At 48.3% G+C, this 25,964-nt stretch overlaps 1 protein-coding gene across 5 annotated transcripts in view; it reads left to right on the forward strand.

Annotated features, from left to right (window-relative positions):
* Positions 1-14,630, forward strand: part of ache (acetylcholinesterase (Yt blood group)) — a 79,664-nt gene extending 65,034 nt beyond the window's left edge. For all 5 annotated transcript variants that reach the window (XM_073048993.1, XM_073048996.1, XM_073048994.1 and 2 more), the window contains one exon: positions 6,763-14,630. In XM_073048993.1, the coding sequence (XP_072905094.1) occupies positions 6,763-6,884 (122 nt within the window). In that variant the 3' untranslated portion in view covers positions 6,885-14,630. The remainder of the gene's footprint in view (positions 1-6,762) is intronic.
* Positions 14,631-25,964: the final 11,334 nt, after the last annotated feature.

Genomic DNA, 25,964 nt, shown 5'->3' on the forward strand with positions numbered 1-25,964 from the left:
GCAGCAAGAAGAGAGCGTGGTGGGGATCTCTGATGGTGGGGATCTCTGACGGTGGGGATCTCTGACGGTGGGGATCTCTGACGGTGGGGATCTCTGACGGTGGGGATCTCTGACGGTGGGGATCTCTGATGGTGGATACTGCTTTCCTATGACAGCGCTCCATGGTTGGGAGGGCTTTACCCATGAGGTACTGGGCTGAATCCACTTTTTTTGTAGGACTGGTGTTTCCATATCTGGCCGTGATGTAGCAAATGTAGGTGATGATTGGAGTCATTTCCTCTCCAAAGGGCAGAAGAGTTCTGAAACATTTCTTTAGCTCACATACAGCTGAACGGGTCCAAATGATCATCACAAGGTTGCTTCCTGTGTAGGAGAGCAAGGCTGTGCTGTCCCTTTGAAGTTTTGGTGCGGAGGAATTTGTTGCTGGAGCAGTGGCCTTGGAGACAGATGCAGCAACTGAGAATAGAGGGAAAGCTGGAAGTAAAGTGGAAGCTTTGGAGAAGAGATTTACCAGGATACTGACAGGACTAGAGAGCATTTCTTATGTCAATAGGTTGAGGGAGCTAGGGCTTTCCTCCCTGGAGAGGAGGGTGAAAGACGACTTGATAGGAGATGATAAGAGGCATAGAGTGAGCGGACAACCTGAGATTTTTCCCGAGGGTGGAAGTGGTTAATATGAGGGGAATAATTTTAAGGCAATTGGAGGAAAGTATAGGGGGTATGTCAGAGGTAACTTTTCCCGTCAGAGAGCAGCGGGCGGTTGGTGCGTGGAACAACCTGCCAGGGGGCTGGTTAGAGGCAAATACTTTAGGGACATTTAAGAAACTCCGAAGCAGAGGGAAAATGGAGGCTCTGTGGGAGGGAAGGGTCTTGGATTAGGTTTAAAGGACATAAGTGGCTCACACTAAGATAATTGGATAAAGGAATAAGGGAGGATATCAGAAGTGGGTGTTCTATACAGTGTGGATACATTAAGAACATTGAAGAGTCTCGGGCACATGGATGAAGGAAAGTGGGGAGCAATGTGTGCACAAAGGCTTAGACTGACTACACAGCATTGGAGGGTGAAAGGCCTGCACATCGTCCGCTGGGGGAATCAGCCCCACTCTACTGCAAGACACGGACTCGTCACACTAACTAAGATGAAAGCAGGTGAAATACAGAGAAAGACAGCTATAAATGTTAGCACCATTCCCAGTGGCACAGCTGGACATGGTGCCTCATAGCCCAGCGACACAGCTTCTGCCCTGAGTTTCTGTGCTGCCTGTGGAGTTTACACATTCTCCCTGTGACAGCATGGGTTCACTCACCAGCACAGTGAGACCGCACACAGCAAATCATTAGGGTTAATGTCTCACTACCAGTCAGGGTGGCTAGTGAGGAGTTACAGAATCATAAAACACTACAGCGCAGAAACCGACCCTACTCCCGTCAATCTGCACCCTGACCATAGCCCTCCATACCAGCCCCATCCATAACTATCCAAATTTCTCTTGAATGTTGAAATTGAACCTGCATAGTTAATGTATTGGTTTCAACTTCCCCAAAATTTCAGGATTCAGGTAAGGTTCTATCAGACTGGAAAACAGCAAATGCAACTCCTTTACACATAGTGAAACCAAAAGCAGGAAAGTATAAACCAGCTAGATTAATATCTGTCAAAACACAAAGTTAGAAGCCATTAAATCATTCAAATCAAATCAAACAACAACACACACAAAATGCTGGTGGAACACAGCAGGCCAGGCAGCATCTATAGGGAGAAGCGCTGTCAACGTTTCGGGCCGAGACCCTTCGTCAGGACTAACCGAAAGGAAAGATAGTAAGAGATTTGAAAGTAGTGGGGGGAGGGGGAAATGCGAAATGATAGGAGAAGACCGGAGGGGGTGGGATGAAGCTAAGAGCTGGAAAGGTGATTGGCAAAAGTGATACAGAGCTGGAGAAGGGAAAGGATCATGGGACGGGAGGCCTCAGGAGAAAGAAAGGAGTTGGGGGGGAAGCACCAGAGGGAGATGGAGAACAGGCAAACAACTAAATATGTCAGGGATGGGGTAAGAAGGGGAGGAGGGGCATTAACGGAAGTTAGAGAAGTCAATGTTCATGCCATCAGGTTGGAGGCTACTCAGCCAGCATATAAGGAGTTGTTCCTCCAACCTGAGTTTGGATTCATTTTGACAATAGAGGAGGCCATGGATAGACATATCAGAATGGGAATGGGACGTGGAATTAAAATGTGTGGCCACTGGGAGATCCTGCTTTTTCTGGCGGACCGAGCGTCCGCCAAGTTTAATCAAGTTTAATTATCATTCAACCATACATGGATTCAGCTGAACAGGACAGTGTTCCTCCGGGGGCAAGGTGCAAAACATACACGTGCATTCAAAATAGGGAGAAAGAAAGAAAAAAGAGTCGCACAAGAAAACACCTTTTTAGTCCAAGGCCCCAAGGGACAAGTCCCTCAAATTGATGGTCCCAAGCAATGCAGCCTGTCGTTCCACTGACTGAACAACAGAGGAGAGGGCAGCACTGACGAGAGGCCAGTCCCCAACCGAACATGGACACCACACAACACCTCCTGCAGCGTCTCCTCACCTGGACTGCAGAGGTTATAGCAGTACGCATTAAAAAAAATTCTATGTAATCAGGCAAACTCAACATGGCTTTTTGAGAGGGGAAATCACATTTGATTGATTTGTCAGAGCTGGTTTTCGAAGGAACATGCACCACAGACTATGAGAGCCCAGTATACATTTCCAGAAGGCATTTGACAAGGTGTTGCAGATTATTGTGGGAAATGGAGTGCAATGTATTGACATGGAAATCATTCACTTAACAAGAATCTGTACTCAAATGATTTTCTAGTCGACGAGATGCAGTGGGTTATTGGATTCGGCATTGAGGATTCGCTAATTACCATTTATATAAATGAAGGAACTAAAGCTAGTTACTGATTCTAGTTTTGTCAGAAGACACGAGGCCCTTCAGCCCATGGTGGCTCTCAGAGATATTCACTCATTTATTTCTCTGTAACCTAGGTAAATTAATGCCCCGACCCCCACATACCTACACCATGCATTCCTTTGTGCTCTATCATAGGACAGGGGTGCTTTCCCTATGCTGCCTTTTGGCCAGAGTCCACCTACGCCAGGAGGTGATGTAGAGTAGCCAACTAATCTACCAACATGTCGTTGTGATGTGGGAGTCAACCCACAGAGGCACAAGAAAGGTATGGAACACCACAGAGAGCAGCCAAGATTGAGACCCAACCCGCGTCTTCAGAAGTGTGGGCAACAGCCCTACAAGGGAGCTGAAGAGAGATACAAACACTGGTGCACCCCAGGGGTGTGTGCTTAGCCCACTGCTCTACTCGCTCTGTACCTGTGACGGTGGCTAGGAATAGCTCAAACACCATCTATAAATTTGCTGATGATACAACCATTGTTGGTAGAATCTCAGGTGGTGACGAGAAGGCGTACAGGAGTGAAATAGGCCAACTAGTGATGTCACAGCAACAACCTTGCACTCAACGTAAGACGAAAGAGCTGATTGTGGACTTCAGGAAGGGTAAGACGAAGGAACACACACCAATCCTCATAGAGGGATCAGAAGTTGAGAGAGTGAGCAGTTTCAAGTTCCTGGGTGTCAAGATCTCTGAGGATCTAACCTGGTCCCAACATATCGATGTAGTTATAAAGAAAGTGTTATGAAACCAGTAACTGGTTTCACTTACCAGCAAAGATAGATACGTCAGTTGAAGTCCAATGGTACTATTTTCAAAAGTTTTATTAATAAAGGGGCACAAAAATTAAGGTTAGTACAAACATTCAGATAACATGCGTCAATACTCAATCTAAAACGCAGGTACATTAATAATCACTCAGAAATAAGCTCTTTCGTTGTCTAGGGTATAATACTGAGTCCAATTGGAAATATAAAGAGTCACTCTGAAGTCTGCAGGCTTTTGGTTTCACGTGTTGGAGAGAGAGAGATTAACGGAAAAACTTGCCCAAAACATCCATGGAATCAGGGGAGCGATCTTCCCCGTTGTTAGTTAAAAGCGATCTTCCGTTGGTTCCAGCCACAAACCCCGCATTCGGAATTTAACGCACGTGGCTTCGTTCAAAATGGCTTCCCGTTCCCACGGGAAGCGGTATCGTGCTTCTTGGTGTTTCTTCTTGGTGCGTCTGAGGGTCGTCCTCTTTCAGACCCTTCTTTATACTGCCTCACGGGATCTCAGGTGTCAATCAGGTTGCAGGTGATGCAATCTCTCTCTCAACCAGCCCACTTTGCCCGAGGGCTTTACAATGTCCCTGCGAGTTGGCACGTCTGCAGTTCCCAGGTGTCTCCTGAGAACAATGCCACAGTCACCAGCTTTTGTCCCAGTGGAATGTCTTTCCATTTCCTGTGTCCATTCAGCCTGTCTCTCTCTCTCTCTTGGGTCATTGACCCCCCTTTCACTAGGGCTCTTGCAATTCTCACAAAGGAGGGGGCTGGTATCATAACAAAAGCAAGACAGCAGCTATACTTCATCAGGAGTTTGAAGAGTTTTGATATGTTAACAAATACACTCAAAAACTTCTATAGATGTACCATGGAGAGCATTCTGACAGGCTGCATCACTGTCTGGTATGGGGGAGAGGAGAGCATTCTGACAGGCTGCGTCACTGTCTGGTATGGGGGGGGGGGGTGGTCACAGGACTGAAAGAAGCTGCAGAGGGTTGTAAATTTAGTCAGCTCCATCTTGGGTACCCTACAAAGTACCCAGGACATCTTCGAGCAGTGGTGTCTCAGAAAGGCAGCGTCCATTATTAAGGACCTCCAGTACCCAGGGCATGCCCTTTTCTCACTGTTACCAGCAGGTAGGAGGTACAGAAACCTGAAGGCACACACTCAGCGATTCCGGAACAGCTTCTTCCCCTCTGCCATCCGATTCCTGAATGGATATTGAACCTGTGAATACTACCTCACTCTTTCCAATATCTATATCTGTTTCTGCATGATTTTTAACCTGCAATATACATATACTGTAACTGAATTATTTATTTTTTCCTCCTATATAATTTATTGCATTAAACTGCTACTAAGTTAACAAATTTCACGACACATGCCAGTGATAATAAACCTGATTCTGCTAAGAGGGCAAGAGTAATGTAATGTGTGGAAATGTGAAATTGCTTTGAAAGGGAATATAATGTCTTTATATAAACAGATGGAGCTCGTCAGCCTGGGAAGGCAGTCCATCTAAGAGAGGGAAAACTCTGATTTCAAACCTCCACTGCCTTGCGGCCATACCCACTCATGGGAAAGGCATCGGGAGTAAACCCTGAGGACAAATCCGGAGCTGGAGTCCCTAAGACAGTCCGACGTTGCCTTCGACCTCATTCTGGCAATACCTGTGACGACACTGGTGCCAAGCTGTATCGGCCCTTGCCCTTCCCTTGGACAAATCAGTGTGGTGAAGAGGGGAAACTTGCTGCATGGGCAACTGCTGTCCTCCCATACAACCTTGCCCAGTCCTGAGACCTGAAAACCACTCCAGGCATAGATCCACGGTCTCGCGAGACTAACGGATGCCACCATATAAACAGAGGTTACAGAGATACAGAAGGTGTTGAGCTGGTGTGCAGGCATAACAAATCATCAGGAAAAGCAATAAAATATATTTTTTTTATTTTGGGAAGTGAGAAAGTAGTGCTTCAGGTATATCCGGAATTGGGTCATTAACTATCTGGAATGGTGAAGTTGAGTCTTGTACCTGCTGGAGTTTAGAACAATTGGAGACCTGATTGAGACCTACAAGATTCTGGGGGGTTTTGATAGGGTGGCAGTGAAGAGGATCCACTTTGTGAAAGGATCTGAAGGATCTCAGATTAAGAATAATAAATGGACCACTGTAAGACAGGAATGGTGACTTTTTCCCCCTCAAGGGTTGAGCCTTTGGGATTCTCTCCCTAAATGGGTGGTGGAAACAATCTTGTAACATGAGATTAGTGAGCTGCTGGTCTACTGCTCTCATTGTTGCAGAGGGGTGTGTGTGTGTGTGTGCGTGTGTGTGTGTGTGAGAGAGAGACTGACTGTCTGACATAGTGAAGTAGTGATCAAGGTGTCTTTGGGGTTTTTGCTATTGCTTGCATGGCTGGGGGGTGGGTCAGTGCTTCTGATAGTGCCAGTGGGGGGAGTAGTATGAGCCTATCATCCATTAGCACACATGGTCATGGTTAGGATCAACTCCTGGCTCAGCAAGGACCTGGACCCACTGCAATCTGCCTATTGCAACAACAGGTCTATGGTAATAGCTCTGCACAAGGCCCTAGATCACCTGGACAATACAAACACCTATGTTGCTGCATAGGATCGAAAGAAGCTACAGAATTAGTCAGCTCTCTCTTGGGTACTAGCTTCTGTAGTATCCAAGACATCTTCAAGGAGCGACACTTCAAAATGGCGACATCCATCATAAAGCACTCCCAACTATTCTCATTGTCTCCGTGAAGGCACACACACAACGATTCAGGAAAAGCTTCTTCCCCTTTGCTGTCCGATTTCTGAATGGACATTGAATCCCAGAACACTACTTCACTGCTATTTTCATTTATTTTTGCACAATTATATATTACTGTAATTCAGTTTTTTTAACCTATATTATGTATTGCATTGTACCGTTGCCGCAAAGTCAAATTTCACGAGTGCCGGTGATTCTGATTACCCGCCTGGCAATGAAGTTAACAAGAGCTCAGTCTGTCTCTCCTTCTGCCCCTGCAGAGACCATCGACGAGGCCGAACGCCAGTGGAAGATGGAGTTCCACCGATGGAGCTCCTATATGGTACACTGGAAGAACCAGTTTGACCACTACAGCAGGCAGGAGCGCTGTGCTGAGCTGTGATCTTTACCCTGCGGCTAGCCTAGCGAGGCAGACAGCAGCATCTCCGCAACCGACCAGACACCCTGTCTAGCTCCTGGCGACACCACCGTGGCCCTCCGCGCCTACCACCAAACCTTGCCTTGAGACCGCCTCCAATGCAAACCCCATCCGTCAAGCCCCTTCTCAGCCAGGCTGCCACACGCGTTTCACTGTCTCCTTTCTGTCCTCTAGGCCTGTCTCCACTGCCCCACACACTCTCCCTAGTGCACTCTGTTCAATTTTCTCTCTCACCTTCTCAGCCATTGTCCCCTCCCTGCTCTCCACTACTATCATCTCTAAGCAAGCCCTCTCCATTCTCCCCATATCCTGCTCCACTTTAACCCCTTCTGGCATTTTCCTCACCCACACCCTCCTGTTATTTATCCCAGACCCCCTCCTCCCTTGCTCTGCTATCACACATTCTCTCCCCAACTCTCCCCCAAACCCTTCACTATAAATCTCCTATACTCTGTCCTGCTTTGTCACAAATGCTCTGGGTCTTTTCTCCAATTAGTCCCTCACTGGTTGAGATATTAGAAACCTACTTGGCCCCTTTAACCTCCATCACCTTTCCCTATGAAAATGGCTAAATCTCTGCTACAAGAATACTTCCCGATCATTAGATCCTCTGACCCACCCAGCCTCATTCACATAACCTCCATGTTCTCTGGGGGAAGGGAAATCCTCTCACAAAAGAAATTTCTCCCCCATCACAGTCCCAAATTACCACCCCAGGTCCTGAGGCCACCCCTCCCCCCATCAGTCCAGATCTTCTACCAGCTCCAGGAACATCTCAGGGTCCTTCCTCCTCATCTCTGCCAGGACCCCGTATATCTCAAAGAGATCAGCTGTCATCCCAAAAGAGGCCAAGCTTTCTCGCCCTCTCGTGGCCGCTCAAAGCCTTCCTACCCCAGCCGGGACTTTCTCTGGTGAATTTATAATTGCACTGACTCCAAGGCCAGTATCTCCATCATCGGGTGTGAAAACCGAAACTGCATGCAGTCCCTTCAGGGTGATCTTAGCAACTCTTCCCCACTCGCCAACGCTACTTCCCTCCGAGAGAGGATTACTTGTCGTACGTCTTTCCAAAGGATGACTTGGATCTCCCAGCACTGGATGCTCAGCACCAGGGGACTGCTCCCGAGACCCGGGTTCAGCCTGACTTCTGGTGTGGGCAGTGTGGAGTTTGCACATCCTTCCTGTCACCACGGGTTGCTTTGCTTTTCAGCTGCTACATACCGAAGACACAAGAATAGGTGGATATTTACCCTCTGTAAATGAGACCCAGAGTAGCACATGGTGAAATTTGGGGGATTGGGAGGAGAGTTGCATGGGGTGATAGTGGAGGAATGGGTTGGATCCATGAGCCAGGCTTTCCTTTCAGTAAAAAAAAATCCCAAACCAAGAATACCGGTGGGAAAACCTCACACACAGGGACATAACTAAAAGGGGCCATTCATGTTAAACTCATAGTGTGATATCGATTTCTCCTTCCAGTTTCAAAAAAATTCCCTTCCCCCTCCCCTCTTCTATTCCCTACTCTGGCTGGTAACCTGTACATCACCTCACCCTGGTGTCACCCCTTCTCCCTTTCTCTTATGGTCCACTATCAGACCCCTTCCCCTCCTGCCCTTAATCCTTCAGCCCACCTGGCTTCACTGATCACCTTCCAGCTATCCTCCTTCCACTCCCCCACCTTTTTATTCTGATGTCTTCCGCCTTCCTTTCCAGTCCTGAAGAAAAGTCTCAGCCCAAAACATCAGCTGTTTATTCATTTCCATAGATGCTGCCCAACCGGCTGAGTTCCTCCAGCATTTTGGTCCTAGTGTCACTCTGGAGTTCCAGCAACTGTGGACTTTCTCACGTTTATAACACTAGTCTCTGTAGCTTTCCCTACATTGTCCACATACAAACTATTAATTACACACATTTTGCTGCACTTCTCCCTGTGTCCACCCCTACTTAGTTCACATAGTACCAGCCTAGATTACATCGAGCCCATCCCAAAAAGCTCTCTCCTGCACTCTGTTCCAATTTGTACATCTTAGCCAACAATCCCAAGAGAGGGTGCAGAAAAGATTCACGAGGATGTTGCTGGAAACAGAGGGTTGAAGTTACAGGAAAGACTGACCAAGCTGGGACCACTTTCCCTGGAGTCAAGGAGGTTAAGTGGTGACCTTGTGGAATAAAAGGGTAATAAAATCATGAGGAGCATTGATACGATCTGTTTCCCAGGCTGGAGGAGTCTAAAACTAGAGATCATAACTTAAAGGTGAGAGTGAAAGGGATTTAAAGGATACCTGAAGACAGGTTTCTCTTCAGAGGATGGAGGGTAGATGGAACAAACTGCCAGCAGTAGAGCTGGGTACAATTATAATGTGTAAAAGACTTATGAACAGGCATGTAGGTAGAAAAGGTTGAAATGGAAACAGGCCAGGTTTCTTTCGTGGAACGCACTGTCAGATGTTGGTGGTAGAGGCAGATGCATTAGGGGCATTTAAGAGGATGGATGATAGAAAAGTGGAAGGGAAGAGTTAGATTGATCTTAGAGTAGGCTGAAAATGGGCACGTTGTGGGCCAAAGGGCCTGTAATGTTTGATGTTCGAAATGAGATTATCTCATGAAGGCACGTTGGTCAGCATGGAAGAGTTGGGCTGAAGGGCCTGTTCTGTGCCGTATAGAGAAGGGGTATGTTTCACAACACTGGAAATGCAGTTCAGTGAACAACAGCTAGGAGACTGGTTTGGCTTATCCAGTGACATTACGCCAGTCCAGAAATCTGACTGGTGCTCGTCCACTGTGTACTCACCCTGCTGCAATTTCCATGTCCACTATGTAGGGGGTGGTGTCCTTTAGCAAGCAGGGCAAGTTGGCTACAGTTACCCTATGACCCCTTCTTACCAGCAAAGTGCCAGCCAGTACATCCCTAGTCCTTGGGCTCCATTCACCACCACTACCCCCACTCCAAACTCTAAGGGACGTCCCATTATTGCCGTTCCCAACTGTCCCCTACATTCGATTCCCTTCCCGAATAGCTCCAATCTGTCCCCCCGCCTCCCCCCCCCCCCCCCATTAGGTCCAACGCACCTCTGGCCTTGGGGAAAGCAGACCAGACCAAGGCAATTTCCCACTTACATCATTCAATTCAATAAAGTTGAGACTTTATAAGGCATCAGATAGACTCTATATGCTGTTTTGGGCCCCCTATTGGTTCTCAAAGAATGATTCTGGGAATAAAAGAGTTAATGTATGAGGAGCATTTGATAGCTATGGGTCTGAACCTGCTGGAGTTTAGAAGAATGAGGGGAGGGATCTCGTTGAAAAGTACCGAATACTGAGTAGATGTGGAAAGTTTGTTTCCTATAGTGGGAGAACCTAGGACCAGATGACAAGCTTCTGAATACAAGGACATCTCTTTAGAACAGAGATGAGGAAGAATTCCTTTAAGCCAGAGGATGGTGAATCTGTGGAGGACAAGTCACTGGGTATAGTTAAAGCAGAGTTGATAGTTTCTTGATTAGTAAGGGCGTCAAAAGATACAAGAAGGAAGAATGGGGTTGAGGGACGATAAATCAGCCATAATGGAATGGAGGAGCAGATCAGATGGGCTGAATGGTTTAATTCTGCTCCCATGTCTTATAGTCAATGCAGTCAAACTCTAGGCTTGAGGTCTAAAGGCAATGTTATGTGGTGAATGATCAATATAGCAATCAGAGCTCTATAGATATGCTGAACATCCAGGATTTTCTCCTACAACTGCCCTGGGCACAGACGGGGCTGACCCTCCCCTGGACAGCAGCACTCCAAAGACAGACCTTCTGCAGCTCCACTCCATCTGCTGTCTGCCCTCTTGGAATCCAGCAGGAATAAACGTGCACTTCTTAAAGGTATCCCAAATACAAGACTGTTATTTGGAGAAGAGGTTGGTTGATAAACTACCTTCCTGCCACAGAATATTGGGGACAGCGTCAATTAGGAAGTTGATCCCAGCCCCATATCTACCATTCTTTCGTTACATTGTCTTTCAGAATCTTTGCAAACACTTCTCATCGCCACTCACTCATACCAGGCAACTCATGTGCAAGCACTCTGCATCTACTACTGCGCTTGGGAATGAAACTGATCTCACTTTGAAATTCCCTGTGAAATACACTTTTCTCTAAGATATATTGTAAAATTATTTATTTAACTGTTTGTGTGCTTTTTCAGAGGCAGTGTCTGGTAGGTTTTGAGGGATTTAAAATCCAATTTGACAACGCTGGTCCATTCCCAATGTTAATGGCAACACAGCTTGAGACTGTAACAGCTTGCAGAAAGAGACAGCACGTGACTGATCCTGATTGCGAGTCGGTCTTTCCCTAACTCTGCAGTGCCTCCATGAAGTTCAGCAGGAGGCTGTGGTCTCATTTCCATCCCTTTGTGGGTGAGTCACTGGTTCAAGCCCCAGTTCGGGATCTTGATTCTAATAGTCAGAGCACGACACACAAGAACAGGCCCTTCCAGCCACACCACACAGCAATCTTCCAATCTGAGCCTAGTTGAATCACAGGACGACGTACATGACCGATTAACCTACCAACCACCCACCTCCGGACTGTGAGAGGAAACCCACATGATCATGGGGAGAATGTAGAAACAGGCAGTGCCGGGAATTAAATCCAGTTTACTGGTACTGTAAAGTGTTGTGCTAACCACTACGCTACCGTGCCTGATCCCATTGACCCACACCTGGACTATAGCCGTCCACATCCATCCCATAAGTCTTTGAAGTAAGGTCTCATATGTCTCACAGAAGGATACAAAATAAACTCCCGCACTACAGAAACAGACGAGTTCCACCCAGATTGAACCTTCCAATCATCAATATGAAACACGGCTATTTGTGGGGATGTGGGAACATGGACTGGCTGCCTGGCTGATCCACATTGGACAAAATACTTAACAGGGCAAATTATGACAAAGTTACAGCCCTTCACTCCTGATGCAACTCAGAATATCTGGTTGGAAAAACCATAAGACAACAAATGAATTTATAAAGGACCAAATGATGAAAAAACATTAAAAGTAAATAACACTAATCTTGCAGAAGAAATCCTCTCATCTGCTAGATCTTTAAAAACCAAGTTGTTCCCTGAACAGACATGCTCGAGATTTCCTGAAGGAGCCGTCCCCCTTAGTTAGCGTGATCACTCAAGTCAAATCTCATGCTCTCCTCAGAGGTTGTAGAGGTCCACATAACCGGGACGTTAGGGTAGATTCCCTTAACGGAGAAATCCTGTGTGTGATTTGGTTTAACGTGGGGAGACCGACGCATGGGCAGCCACCATACGGTCCCTGGCAGATCGGGGTCAGGGTCCAGTGGCGTGATGACTGGGGACCCTTCGCTGCCGCAGCCTTCCTCCACCTTCACTGCCGTCGTGATGATCTTCTGCCAGCTCCACATCTCCTTGAACACTGATGATGATGATGGCTGGTTCTTTGCTTGCGAAGATCAGGAGGGAAGGAGAGTCCTTAGGATCGACGGCGCAACCGTTGGTGACTGCAGAGGCCGATTCTGGATCTGCGGACTGTGGAACAGCACGGACGTGGGAAGAGCAGGCATAATAGACAATAGACAGTAGGTGCAGGAGTAGGCCATTCGGCCCTTCTAGCCAGCACCGCCATTCACTGTGATCGTGGCTGATCATACACAATCAGTACCCCGTTCCTGCCCTCTCCCCATATCCCTTGACCCCGCTATCTACAACAGCTCTATCTAACTCTCTCTTGAATGCATCCAGACTTGGCCTCCACTGCCTTCTGGGACAGAGCATTCCACATCTCCACCACTCTCTGGCTGAAAAAGTTTTTCCGTATCTCTGTTCTAAATGGCCTACCCCTTATTCTTAAACCGTGGCCTCTAGTTCTGGACTCACCCATCAGTGGGAACATGCTTCCTGCCTTCAGTGTGTCCAATCCCTTAAAAATCTTGTATGTTTCAATCATGCGGATGCTTGGCTAGTAGGATCCTTCCTGCATCTCCTCTTCTCTTCAGCAGTCGCTCTTCTGGATTGCTCAAAATCCTTGGCTGCTCCGTGGATCAGCTGCTGTCACTCATTGACCTCGATACTTGCCTGAGAGAGCTGCTGCTTAAGTTGGTCTTTGTACCTTAGACAATCTCTCTGCCCTGAGATTGTTCTCCACAGAGTACTGCTTTCAGTAACCTGGAGTTGTCCGTGTGAGATGCGTGGCCTGGCCAGCAGAGCTACCTGAGCAGCAAAGTGGCTTCAATGCTGGGAAGTTGAGCCTTCTGAGGACCTCGTTGTTGGAGACACAAGCTGACACTCCTGATGGAGCAGAGGCAGTGCTGATGGAAGCACTTGAGCAACCGGATTTGCTTGCGGGGAAGACCCAGGCTTCAGGGCCGGATAGCAGTGTTTTGACAATGGCAGCCCCGTACACCTGGATTCTTGTGGACAGGCGTAGCTGGTGGTTCTTCCACACACATTTCTGGAGGCACTGCTGGCTGTGGCAAATCGATTGTCAACATCCCTTACTACCATAGCATCGTTGAAGATGACGCTGCCCAGGGAGCTGAACTGCTCGACCGTGGTGAGTGGTTGGTCACCATGGTGATCAGAGGTGGGTTGTAAACTCCACAAGGGGGTTTCTGATGGAGGACCATTGTTTTCTTCAGACTGATCATTAACCCGAAAGCCCTTGCTGCCTTGGCGAACTGAGTGACTGCAGCCTGTAACACGTCCTCTGTGTGCATGAGAAGAACACAGTCATCTGCTTATCGTATACGGAGAATGGGCTGTTGCATGGTTTTTGTGCGGGCGAGAAGGTTGAAGATACTTCCCTCAGTTCGGAACCGAATGTAGGTGCTCTCCGGAGGTGATCTTTTTCACTTGCCATACCATTATGCTGAATAAGGGTCCAGTGGCGTGGAATGCAAGACAACAGGGGACACTTCACTGCTCTTCCCTCACTGTGTCATGATCTTCCGCCAGATCTACCACTGAGGTCTCCTTAAACACTACAATTACTCATTAGCTCTGTCAGGCTTTGAGGCCTAAGGAGGACAGTCTACATCAAAAATCACAACTTAGGGAGCGTTACACTGTGTTTGATACCACACTATATTAGCACGTTCTAAATGTAACCACCAGGGATTGTACAGCTAACGAAATAATCCCCAAACTCCAGCTATTGAAAATAGGCACTGCGAAATTTTGACAAACCAATGTACGTTTCCTGTACAACTGCTGTTTAATGTTTATTTTTTGTAAATTATTGTTAAAAAAAAAAGCCATGGCTGAAGGTATTTATTGCCTTGTGCTTATTACTGATGATAGTGAGCCACCATAGACAGCGCAGGAGGAATCATACCTCCGAGATTAACGGGATGCCAACAGCACTGCCGTGGAGGGGCAGCGAATGGCCACCTATCCAGTTCCGAGTGGGGATGGGCTGGGGTGTAAGTTAGGGGATTTTGGATGCGAGTGTTCTCATATGTCTGTGCAGTAGAGGATGCACTTTGGGAATGGTCGACGAGGATTTGAGACCCTCCACTGCTATATTCAATTCTTTTACTCGTAGAGTCTTGCATTGACACCAAACACTGCCTCTTCTTCAAAGTATTCAGAGACTAAGGGCATTGTATATTATGCATGTAAAGTGAATATATTGTCATGACACAATAATCCGTGCACTTTTCAATAAATATATCTCTATTGATAACCTGAAGTAATTTTCTTCAACAGACTTGTTATTTTCATTTTCCACAAAGAAAAATACAGGAACTGACCCTTCTAACTCAAACACCCTCTGGTAACAGCTCAAAGGCTGACAATCTCTGGGTTCAAGCCCTGCTCCGGAGAAGTGAGCATGAAACCCAGACCGACGTTGCACAGTGATAAGGGAAAGACTACAGAGGCTGGGGGTATAGACCAGGGATTCCCAGCCTTTCGGAACCAGGTTGGGAACCCCTGGTGTACAGGGTAAAGGGGGGAGCGACAAGAAAGTGGATATAGGCAATACTGGAAATGGAGCAGCAATTTTAAGAGGCAACCCATCACATCCTTATGAGATTTAACTTTAACCAGTGATCCCTTAACAACCAGCGCTTCCCCACCTGGGGTCCTCAGTTGCATAAAATGGTGGCATAAAAAAAGCTAGGGAACCCCTGCTGTAGTCATAGAAAAGTACGGCACAGAAATAGGCCCTTCGGCCCATCAAGTCTGGGTTGAGCGATTTAATCTGCCTACTCCAATCGACCTTCACCAGGACCATAGCCCTCCATTCCCCCACCATCCCTGTACTATCCAAATTTCGCTTAAACATTGAAATCGAACTCATATGCACTACTTGTGTTGGCAGCTAGTTCCACTCTCTCCCGACCCTCTGAGTGAAGGAGTTTCCCCTTGTGTTTCCCTTAAACTTTTCACCTTTCCCCTTAACCTCTAGTTGTTATCCCACTCAACCTCAGTGGAAAAAGCTTTCTTGCATTTAGTCAATCTCTACCCCTAATAATTTTGTATACCTCTATCAAATCTCCTCTCATTCTTTTACATTCCAAGGGAGCTTGAGGTAAAAGAACCCTTAGGAACCAGTGATCACAATATGATTGTGTTCAACTTGAAATTTGATAGGGAGAAAGTAAAGTCTGACGTAGCAGTATTTCAGTGGAGTAAGGGAAATTACAGAGGTATGAGAGAGGAGCTGGCCAAAGTAAATTGGAAGGAGCTGCTGGCAGGGATGTCAGCAGAGCAGCACTGGTATGAGTTTCTGGGGAAAATGAGGAAGGTGCTGGACATGTGTATTCCAAAAATGAAGGAACACTCTAATGGTAAAATAGTACAACCGTGGCTGACAAGGGAAGTTGAAGCTATTGTAAAAGCAAAATAAAGGGCATATAACAAAGCAAAAATTAGTGGGAAGACAGAGGATTGGGAAATTTTCAAAAACCTCAGAGAGCAACTAAAAAAAAAATCACTAAAAGGGGAAAGATGAAATATGAAAGCAAGCTAATAATATAAAAGTGGATTCAATGCTGGGAAGTTGAGCCTTCTGAGGACCTCGTTGTTGGAGACACAAGCTGACACTCCTGATGGAGCAGAGGCAGTGCTGATGGAAGCACTTGAGCAACCGGATTTGCTTGCGGGGAAGACCCAGGCTTCAGGGCCGGATAGCAGTGTTTTGACAATGGCAGCCCCGTACACCTGGATTCTTGTGGACAGGCGTAGCTGGTGGTTCTTCCACACACATTTCTGGAGGCACTGCTGGCTGTGGCAAATCGATTGTCAACATCCCTTACTACCATAGCATCGTTGAAGATGACGCTGCCCAGGGAGCTGAACTGCTCGACCGTGGTGAGTGGTTGGTCACCATGGTGATCAGAGGTGGGTTGTAAACTCCACAAGGGGGTTTCTGATGGAGGACCATTGTTTTCTTCAGACTGATCATTAACCCGAAAGCCCTTGCTGCCTTGGCGAACTGAGTGACTGCAGCCTGTAACACGTCCTCTGTGTGCATGAGAAGAACACAGTCATCTGCTTATCGTATACGGAGAATGGGCTGTTGCATGGTTTTTGTGCGGGCGAGAAGGTTGAAGATACTTCCCTCAGTTCGGAACCGAATGTAGGTGCTCTCCGGAGGTGATCTTTTTCACTTGCCATACCATTATGCTGAATAAGGGTCCAGTGGCGTGGAATGCAAGACAACAGGGGACACTTCACTGCTCTTCCCTCACTGTGTCATGATCTTCCGCCAGATCTACCACTGAGGTCTCCTTAAACACCACAATTACTCATTAGCTCTGTCAGGCTTTGAGGCCTAAGGAGGACAGTCTACATCAAAAATCACAACTTAGGGAGCGTTACACTGTGTTTGATACCACACTATATTAGCACGTTCTAAATGTAACCACCAGGGATTGTACAGCTAACGAAATAATCCCCAAACTCCAGCTATTGAAAATAGGCACTGCGAAATTTTGACAAACCAATGTACGTTTCCTGTACAACTGCTGTTTAATGTTTATTTTTTGTAAATTATTGTTAAAAAAAAAAGCCATGGCTGAAGGTATTTATTGCCTTGTGCTTATTACTGATGATAGTGAGCCACCATAGACAGCGCAGGAGGAATCATACCTCCGAGATTAACGGGATGCCAACAGCACTGCCGTGGAGGGGCAGCGAAAGGCCACCTATCCAGTTCCAAGTGGGGATGGGCTGGGGTGTAAGTTAGGGGATTTTGGATGCGAGTGTTCTCATATGTCTGTGCAGTAGAGGATGCACTTTGGGAATGGTCGACGAGGATTTGAGACCCTCCACTGCTATATTCAATTCTTTTACTCGTAGAGTCTTGCATTGACACCAAACACTGCCTCTTCTTCAAAGTATTCAGAGACTAAGGGCATTGTATATTATGCATGTAAAGTGAATATATTGTCATGACACAATAATCCGTGCACTTTTCAATAAATATATCTCTATTGATAACCTGAAGTAATTTTCTTCAACAGACTTGTTATTTTCATTTTCCACAAAGAAAAATACAGGAACTGACCCTTCTAACTCAAACACCCTCTGGTAACAGCTCAAAGGCTGACAATCTCTGGGTTCAAGCCCTGCTCCGGAGAAGTGAGCATGAAACCCAAACCGACGTTGCACAGTGATAAGGGAAAGACTACAGAGGCTGGGGGTATAGACCAGGGATTCCCAGCCTTTCGGAACCAGGTTGGGAACCCCTGGTGTACAGGGTAAAGGGGGGAGCGACAAGAAAGTGGATATAGGCAATACTGGAAATGGAGCAGCAATTTTAAGAGGCAATCCATCACATCCTTATGAGATTTAACTTTAACCAGTGATCCCTTAACAACCAGCGCTTCCCCACCTGGGGTCCTCAGTTGCATAAAATGGTGGCATAAAAAAAGCTAGGGAACCCCTGCTGTAGTCATAGAAAAGTACGGCACAGAAATAGGCCCTTCGGCCCATCAAGTCTGGGTTGAGCCATTTAATCTGCCTACTCCAATCGACCTGCACCAGGACCATAGCCCTCCATTCCCCCACCATCCCTGTACTATCCAAATTTCGCTTAAACGTTGAAATCGAACTCATATGCACTACTTGTGTTGGCAGCTAGTTCCACTCTCTCCCGACCCTCTGAGTGAAGGAGTTTCCCCTTGTGTTTCCCTTAAACTTTTCACCTTTCCCCTTAACCTCTAGTTGTTATCCCACTCAACCTCAGTGGAAAAGGCTTTCTTGCATTTAGTCAATCTCTACCCCTAATAATTTTGTATACCTCTATCAAATCTCCTCTCATTCTTTTACATTCCAAGGGAGCTTGAGGTAAAAGAACCCTTAGGAACCAGTGATCACAATATGATTGAGTTCAACTTGAAATCTGATAGGGAGAAAGTAAAGTCTGACGTAGCAGTATTTCAGTGGAGTAAGGGAAATTACAGTGGTATGAGAGAGGAGCTGGCCAAAGTAAACTGGAAGGAGCTGCTGGCAGGGATGTCAGCAGAGCAGCAATGGTGTGTTTTTCTGGGGAAAATGAGGAAGGTGCTGGACATGTGTATTCCAAAAGTGAAGAAATACTCAAATGGTAAAATAGTACAACCGTGGCTGACAAGGGAAGTTGAAGCTATTGTAAAAGCAAAATAAAGGGCATACAACAAAGCAAAAATTAGTGGGAAGACAGAGGATTGGGAAATTTTCAAAAACCTCAGAGAGCAACTAAAAAAAAATCACTAAAAGGGGAAAGATGAAATATGAAAGCAAGCTAATAATATAAAAGTGGATAGAAAAAGTTTTTTCAAGTATGTTAAAAAGAAGAGAGAAATACAGAACTGCTAGAAAATGAGGCAGGAGAAATAACGTGACGAGATGGCTGCTGAACTAAATGAGTATTTTGCATCAGTCTTCACTGTGGAAGATACTAGCAGTGTGTCTGACGTTGAGTTGTGCGAAGGAAGAGAAGTGGGTGCAGTTACTATTACAAGGGAGAAGGTGCTCAAAAAGCTGAAAGACGTAAAGGTACATAAGTCACCCGGACCAGAGGAACTGCACCCTAGGGTTCAGAAAGAAGTAGCGTTAGAGATTGTGGCGGCATTAGAAATGATCTTATAAAAATCATTGAACTCTGGCATGGCCAGAGGACAGGAAAATTGCAAATGTCACTCCACTCTAAAAAAGGAGGAAGCCAGCAGAAAGGAAATTATAGACCAGTTAGCCTGACCTCAGTGGTTGGGAAGATGTTAGACCCATTTGTTAAGGATGAGGTGATGGGAGTACTTGGTGACACAGGACAAGATAGTACAAAGTCAGCATGGTTTCCTTCAGGGAAAATCCTGCCTGATGAACCTGCTGGAATTCTTTGAGGAAATTAAAAATAGTGAATGTTGTATATTTGGACTTTCAGAAGGCCTTTGACAAGGTGTCACACATGAGGCTACTTACCAAGTTAAGACCCCATGGTATTACAGGAAAGTTACTAACATGGTTAGAGCATTGGCTGATTGGTAGGAGGCAGCGAGTGGGAATAAAAGGATTCTTTTCTGCTTGGCTGCCAGTGACTAGTGATATTCCGCAGGGTCGGTGTTGGGACCACTTCTTTTTATGCTGTATATAAATGATTTATATGATGGAATAGTTGGCTTTGTGCCAAGTTTGTAGATGATATGAAGATTGGTGGAGGGGCAGGTAGTGTTGAGGAAACAGGTAGGATGCAGAAGGACTTAAACAGATTATGAGAATGGGCAAGAAACTGGCAAATGAAATACAATATTGGAAAATGCACGGCTCTGTACTTTGATAGTAGAAATAAATGTGTAGACTATTTTCTAAACGGGAAGAAAATCCAGGAACCTGAGATGCAGAAGGACTTGGGAGTCCTTGTGCAGAACGCCCTGAAGGTTACCTTGTAGGTGGTGAGGAAGGTAAATGCAATGTTAGCATTCATTTCAAGAGGTCTAGAATACAAGAGCAGGGATGTGACACTGAGGCTTTATAAGGCATTGGTGAGGCCTCACCTCGAGTACTGTGAACAGTTTTGGGCCCCTCATCTTAGAGAAGATGAGCTGGCATTGGAGAGGGTCCAGAGGAGGTTCACAAGGATGATTCCAGGAATGAAAGGGTTATCATACAAAGAACTCTGGCTCTGGGTCTGTACTCGTTGGAAGTCAGAAGGATAGGGGGGTGGGGAGGGATCTCATTGAAACATTTCAAATGTTTAAAGGCCTAGACAGAGTAGATGTGGAAAGGATGTTTCCCATGGTGGGAGAGTCTAGGACAAGAGGGCACAGCCTGAGGATAGAGGGCGCCCTTTCAAAACAGAGATGTGGAGAAATTTCTTTAGCCAAAGTGTGGTGAATTTGTGGAATTTGTTGCCATATGCAGCTGTGGAGGTCAGGTCGTTAAGTGTATTTAAGGCAGAGATTGATAGGTTCTGAACTGGATATGGCATCAAAGGTTACAGGGAGAAGGCTGGGAATTGGAGTTGAGGAGATAGAAAAAAAAAGGATCAGCCATGATTGAATGGCGGAGCAGACTCAATGGGCCAGATGGCCTAATTCTGCTCATGTGTGTGGAATAAAATACTAACCTATTCAATCTTTCCATATAACTCGGGTCCTCCAGAGCCAGTAACATCCTTGTAAGTTTTCTCTGTACTCTTCAACCTTATTTACATCTTTCCTGCACACAATACTCCAAATTGAGCCTCACCAACATCTTACAACTTTAGCATGACATCCCATCTCTTAAACTCAATAGATTGATTTATGAAGGCCAATTTGCCAAAAGCTTTCTTTAAGACCCTATCTACCTGTGATGCTACTTTCAATGAATTACAGACCTGTATTCCAGATCCCTTTGTCCTACCACACACCCCAGTGCCCTACTGATCACTGTGTAGACTATCCTACCCAATACTACAGTCAAGTCCTACAAAAAAAATCAGATCAGATTTCTATTGATGGATTCCTTGAACAAATGACATTTGAGCAATATTCTGTGGCTTAATTCTTATTTATACAGCCAAGCCATTTCCCATCAATAGATTTTAGGCTAGCTGGTCTATAACCTTCTGACTCCCTCACTAATTTTTCTAAACCAACATAATACCATGCAGAGTTTCCCAACTAAATAAAAACAAAGATTGCCCAGACCAAGCACACCAGAGTTCACCAGGGCACAGGGGCATAACTATGATAAGAGGCCACTCATTTAAAACTGATGGCACAAATATCGACTTCTCCTTCCGGTAAAAACGTTTTCCCTCCCCCTCCCCTCTTCTATTCCCCATTCTGTCCTCTTACCTCTTCTCACCTGCCTATCACCTCCCCCTGGGTCCCCTCCTCCTATGGTCCACTCTCCTCACCTATCCTTTCCCACACACCTGGCTTCACCAGCTATCCTCCTTCCCCGCCTCCCGCCTTTTTATTCTGGCATTCCCCCCCGCCCCCCCCCCCCCGTCCTTTCCATTCCTGAAGAAAGGTCTTGGCCCAAAACATCGACTGTATATTCATCTCCATAGATGCCGCCTGGCCTGCTGAGCTCCTCCAGTATCCTGTCTGTGTTCCATTTAAAATCTGAGCTGTGTAGGAACACCTTCTTGCAGACGGAGGCAAATCTCTGGAATTCACAGGTGGAAACTAAGCCACTGATAAGTGGAGGTGCATAAATATTTGATAGATCAGGGAATAGAGAGGTACAGCGAAAGGGAACAGAAGAGGTGTTGGGGGCAGCATACATCAGTCATGATGATATTAAAGTGAAGGGAGAGGCAGCCTATTCCTGCTCCTATTTTCTTGTGTTAGAAGATTATAAAGTTTAAGACACCAATGTTCTACTTCCTTTAAGACCAAAATGGAAGCCATCTGAAAATGAGAATCTGTCACTCCTCAGTGCATATATTCTCCTTGTTTTGCGTTTTATTTTTTAAAACCTGTGGACTCTGCCTCCACAGTTCAACATAATTTCCATTGTGAAGTCTGTCTCCCTGTTCCCCATCTCGGAATGAAAGTAGTAACCCCAATCAATCACTGAGCACAGTTCCGACTGCCTGTTTCCTCACTAATAATTTCACCAGTTTCCAATGGTTCACATCCTTTTTTCCATAAGTACAAACACATCATATTCATAATTTAATCCTGGGCTCCGTGGATGGGAAGTGAGAGAGGCTGTGAAAGGGTGGGAGGTAGTAATCCCGTGGGTGGGCAGCGGAAGAGGCTGTGGAAGCGTAGGGGGGGTAGTAATCCTTTGGGTGGGAGAGACTGTGGAAGGGTGGAGGATAGTAATCCCGTGAGTGGGAAGAGGTTGTGGAAGGGTGGGGGGTAGTAATCCGGTGGATGGGCAGAGACTGTGGAAGGGTGGGGGGTAGTAATCCCGTGGGTGGGAAGAGGCTGTGGAAGGGGAGGGGGGTAGTAATCCCGTGGGTGGGAAGAGGCTGTGAAAGGGTGGGGGGTAGTAATCCCGTGAGTGGGAAGAGGCTGTGGAAGGGTGGGGGGTAGTAATCCCGTGGGTGGGCAGAGACTGTGGAAGGATGGGGGGTAGTAATCCCGTGGGTGGGCAGCGGAAGAGGCTGTGGAAGGGTGGGGGGTAGTAATCCTGTGGGTGGGCAGAGGCTGTGGAAGGGTGGGGGTAGTAATCCCGTGAGTGGGAAGAGGCTGTGGAAGGGTGGGGGGGTAGTAATCCCGTGAGTGGGAAGAGACTGTGGAAGGGTGGGGGGTAGTAATCCCGTGAGTGGGAAGAGGCTGTGGAAGGGTGGGGGGTAGTAATCCCGTGAGTGGGCAGAGACTGTGGGTGGGGGGTAGTAATCCCGTGAGTGGGCAGAGACTGTGGAAGGGTGGGGGGTAGTAATCCCGTGAGTGGGAAGAGACTGTGGAAGGGTGGGGGGGTAGTAATCCCGTGAGTGGGCAGAGACTGTGGAAGGGTGGGGGGGTAGTAATCTCGTGAGTGGGCAGAGACTGTGGAAGGGTGGGGGGGTAGTAATCCCGTGAGTGGGCAGAGACTGTGGAAGGATGGGGGGGTAGTAATCCCGTGAGTGGGCAGAGGCTGTGGAAGGGTGGGGGGGTAGTAATCCGGTGGATGGGCAGAGACTGTGGAAGGGTGGGGGGTAGTAATCCCGTGGGTGGGAAGAGGCTGTGGAAGGGTGGGGGGTAGTAATCCCGTGGGTGGGAAGAGGCTGTGAAAGGGTGGGGGGTAGTAATCCCGTGAGTGGGAAGAGGCTGTGGAAGGGTGGGGGGTAGTAATCCCGTGGGTGGGCAGAGACTGTGGAAGGATGGGGGGTAGTAATCCCGTGGGTGGGCAGCGGAAGAGGCTGTGGAAGGGTGGGGGGTAGTAATCCTGTGGGTGGGCAGAGGCTGTGGAAGGGTGGGGGTAGTAATCCCGTGAGTGGGAAGAGGCTGTGGAAGGGTGGGGGGTAGTAATCCCGTGAGTGGGAAGAGGCTGTGGAAGGGTGGGGGGGTAGTAATCCCGTGAGTGGGCAGAGGCTGTGGAAGGGTGGGGGGGTAGTAATCCCGTGAGTGGGCAGAGGCTGTGGAAGGGTGGGGGGTAGTAATCCTGTGAGTGGGAAGAGGCTGTGGAAGGGTGGGGGGTAGTAATCCCGTGAGTGGGAAGAGGCTGTGGAAGGGTGGGGGGGTAGTAATCCCGTGAGTGGGAAGAGACTGTGGAAGGGTGGGGGGTAGTAATCCCGTGGGTGGGCAGCGGAAGAGGCTGTGGAAGGGTGGGGGTTAATAATCCCGTGAGTGGGCAGAGGCTGTGGAAGGGTGGGGGGTAGTAATCCCGTGGGTGGGCAGCGGAAGAGGCTGTGGAAGGGTGGGGGTTAATAATCCCGTGAGTGGGCAGAGGCTGTGGAAGGGTGGGGGGTAGTAATCCCGTGAGTGGGAAGAGGCTGTGGAAGGGTGGGGGGTAGTAATCCCGTGAGTGGGAAGAGGCTGTGGAAGGGTGGGGGGTAGTAATCCCGTGAGTGGGAAGAGGCTGTGGAAGGGTGGGGGGTAATAATCCCGTGAGTGGGCAGAGACTGTGGGTGGGGGGTAGTAATCCCGTGAGTGGGCAGAGACTGTGGAAGGGTGGGGGGTAGTAATCCCGTGAGTGGGCAGAGACTGTGGAAGGGTGGGGGGTAGTAATCCCGTGAGTGGGCAGAGACTGTGGAAGGGTGGGGGGTAGTAATCCCGTGAGTGGGCAGAGACTGTGGGTGGGGGGTAGTAATCCCGTGAGTGGGCAGAGACTGTGGAAGGGTGGGGGGTAGTAATCCCGTGAGTGGGCAGAGACTGTGGAAGGGTGGGGGGGTAGTAATCCCGTGAGTGGGCAGAGACTGTGGAAGGATGCGGGGGTAGTAATCCCGTGAGTGGGCAGAGGCTGTGGAAGGGTGGGGGGGTAGTAATCTCGTGAGTGGGCAGAGACTGTGGAAGGATGGGGGGGTAGTAATCCGGTGAGTGGGCAGAGACTGTGGAAGGATGGGGGGGGTAGTAATCCCGTGAGTGGGCAGAGACTGTGGAAGGATGGGGGGTAGTAATCCGGTGAGTGGGCAGAGACTGTGGAAGGGTGGGGGGGTAGTAATCCCGTGAGTGGGCAGAGGCTGTGGAAGGGTGGGGGGTAGTAATCCCGTGGGTGGGCAGCGGAAGAGGCTGTGGAAGGGTGGGGGGTAGTAATCCCGTGAGTGGGAAGAGGCTGTGGAAGGGTGGGGGGTAGTAATCCCGTGAGTGGGAAGAGGCTGTGGAAGGGTGGGGGGTAGTAATCCCGTGAGTGGGAAGAGGCTGTGGAAGGGTGGGGGGTAGTAATCCCGTGAGTGGGAAGAGGCTGTGGAAGGGTAGGGGGTAGTAATCCCGTGAGTGGGCAGAGACTGTGGAAGGGTGGGGGGTAGTAATCCCGTGAGTGGGCAGAGACTGTGGAAGGGTGGGGGTAGTAATCCCGTGAGTGGGCAGAGGCTGTGGAAGGGTGGGGGGTAGTAATCCCGTGGGTGGGCAGCGGAAGAGAATGTGGAAGGGTGGGGGTTAGTAATCCCGTGAGTGGGAAGAGGCTGTGGAAGGATGGGGGGTAGTAATCCCGTGAGTGGGCAGAGACTGTGGAAGGATGGGGGGGTAGTAATCCCGTGAGTGGGCAGAGGCTGTGGAAGGATGGGGGGTAGTAATCCCGTGAGTGGGCAGAGACTGTGGAAGGGTGGGGGGGTAGTAATCCCGTGAGTGGGCAGAGACTGTGGAAGGGTGGGGGGTAGTAATCCCGTGAGTGGGAAGAGGCTGTGGAAGGGTGGGGGGTAGTAATCCCGTGAGTGGGCAGAGACTGTGGAAGGGTGGGGGGTAGTAATCCCGTGAGTGGGCAGAGGCTGTGGAAGGGTGGGGGGTAGTAATCCCGTGGGTGGGCAGCGGAAGAGAATGTGGAAGGGTGGGGGTTAGTAATCCCGTGAGTGGGCAGAGACTGTGGAAGGATGGGGGGTAGTAATCCCGTGAGTGGGCAGAGACTGTGGAAGGATGGGGGGGTAGTAATCCCGTGAGTGGGCAGAGACTGTGGAAGGATGGGGGGGTAGTAATCCCGTGAGTGGGCAGAGGCTGTGGAAGGATGGGGGGTAGTAATCCCGTGAGTGGGCAGAGACTGTGGAAGGGTGGGGGGGTAGTAATCCCGTGAGTGGGCAGAGACTGTGGAAGGGTGGGGGGTAGTAATCCCGTGAGTGGGAAGAGGCTGTGGAAGGGTGGGGGGTAGTAATCCCGTGAGTGGGCAGAGACTGTGGAAGGGTGGGGGGTAGTAATCCCGTGAGTGGGCAGAGACTGTGGAAGGATGGGGGGTAGTAATCCCGTGAGTGGGCAGAGACTGTGGAAGGATGGGGGGGTAGTAATCCCGTGAGTGGGCAGAGGCTGTGGAAGGATGGGGGGTAGTAATCCCGTGAGTGGGCAGAGACTGTGGAAGGGTGGGGGGGTAGTAATCCCGTGAGTGGGCAGAGACTGTGGAAGGATGGGGGGGTAGTAATCCCGTGAGTGGGCAGAGGCTGTGGAAGGATGGGGGGTAGTAATCCCGTGAGTGGGCAGAGACTGTGGAAGGGTGGGGGGGTAGTAATCCCGTGAGTGGGCAGAGACTGTGG

This window comes from Hemitrygon akajei, chromosome 6 (assembly GCF_048418815.1).
Source record: "Hemitrygon akajei chromosome 6, sHemAka1.3, whole genome shotgun sequence".
Classification (NCBI taxonomy): domain Eukaryota; kingdom Metazoa; phylum Chordata; class Chondrichthyes; order Myliobatiformes; family Dasyatidae; genus Hemitrygon; species Hemitrygon akajei.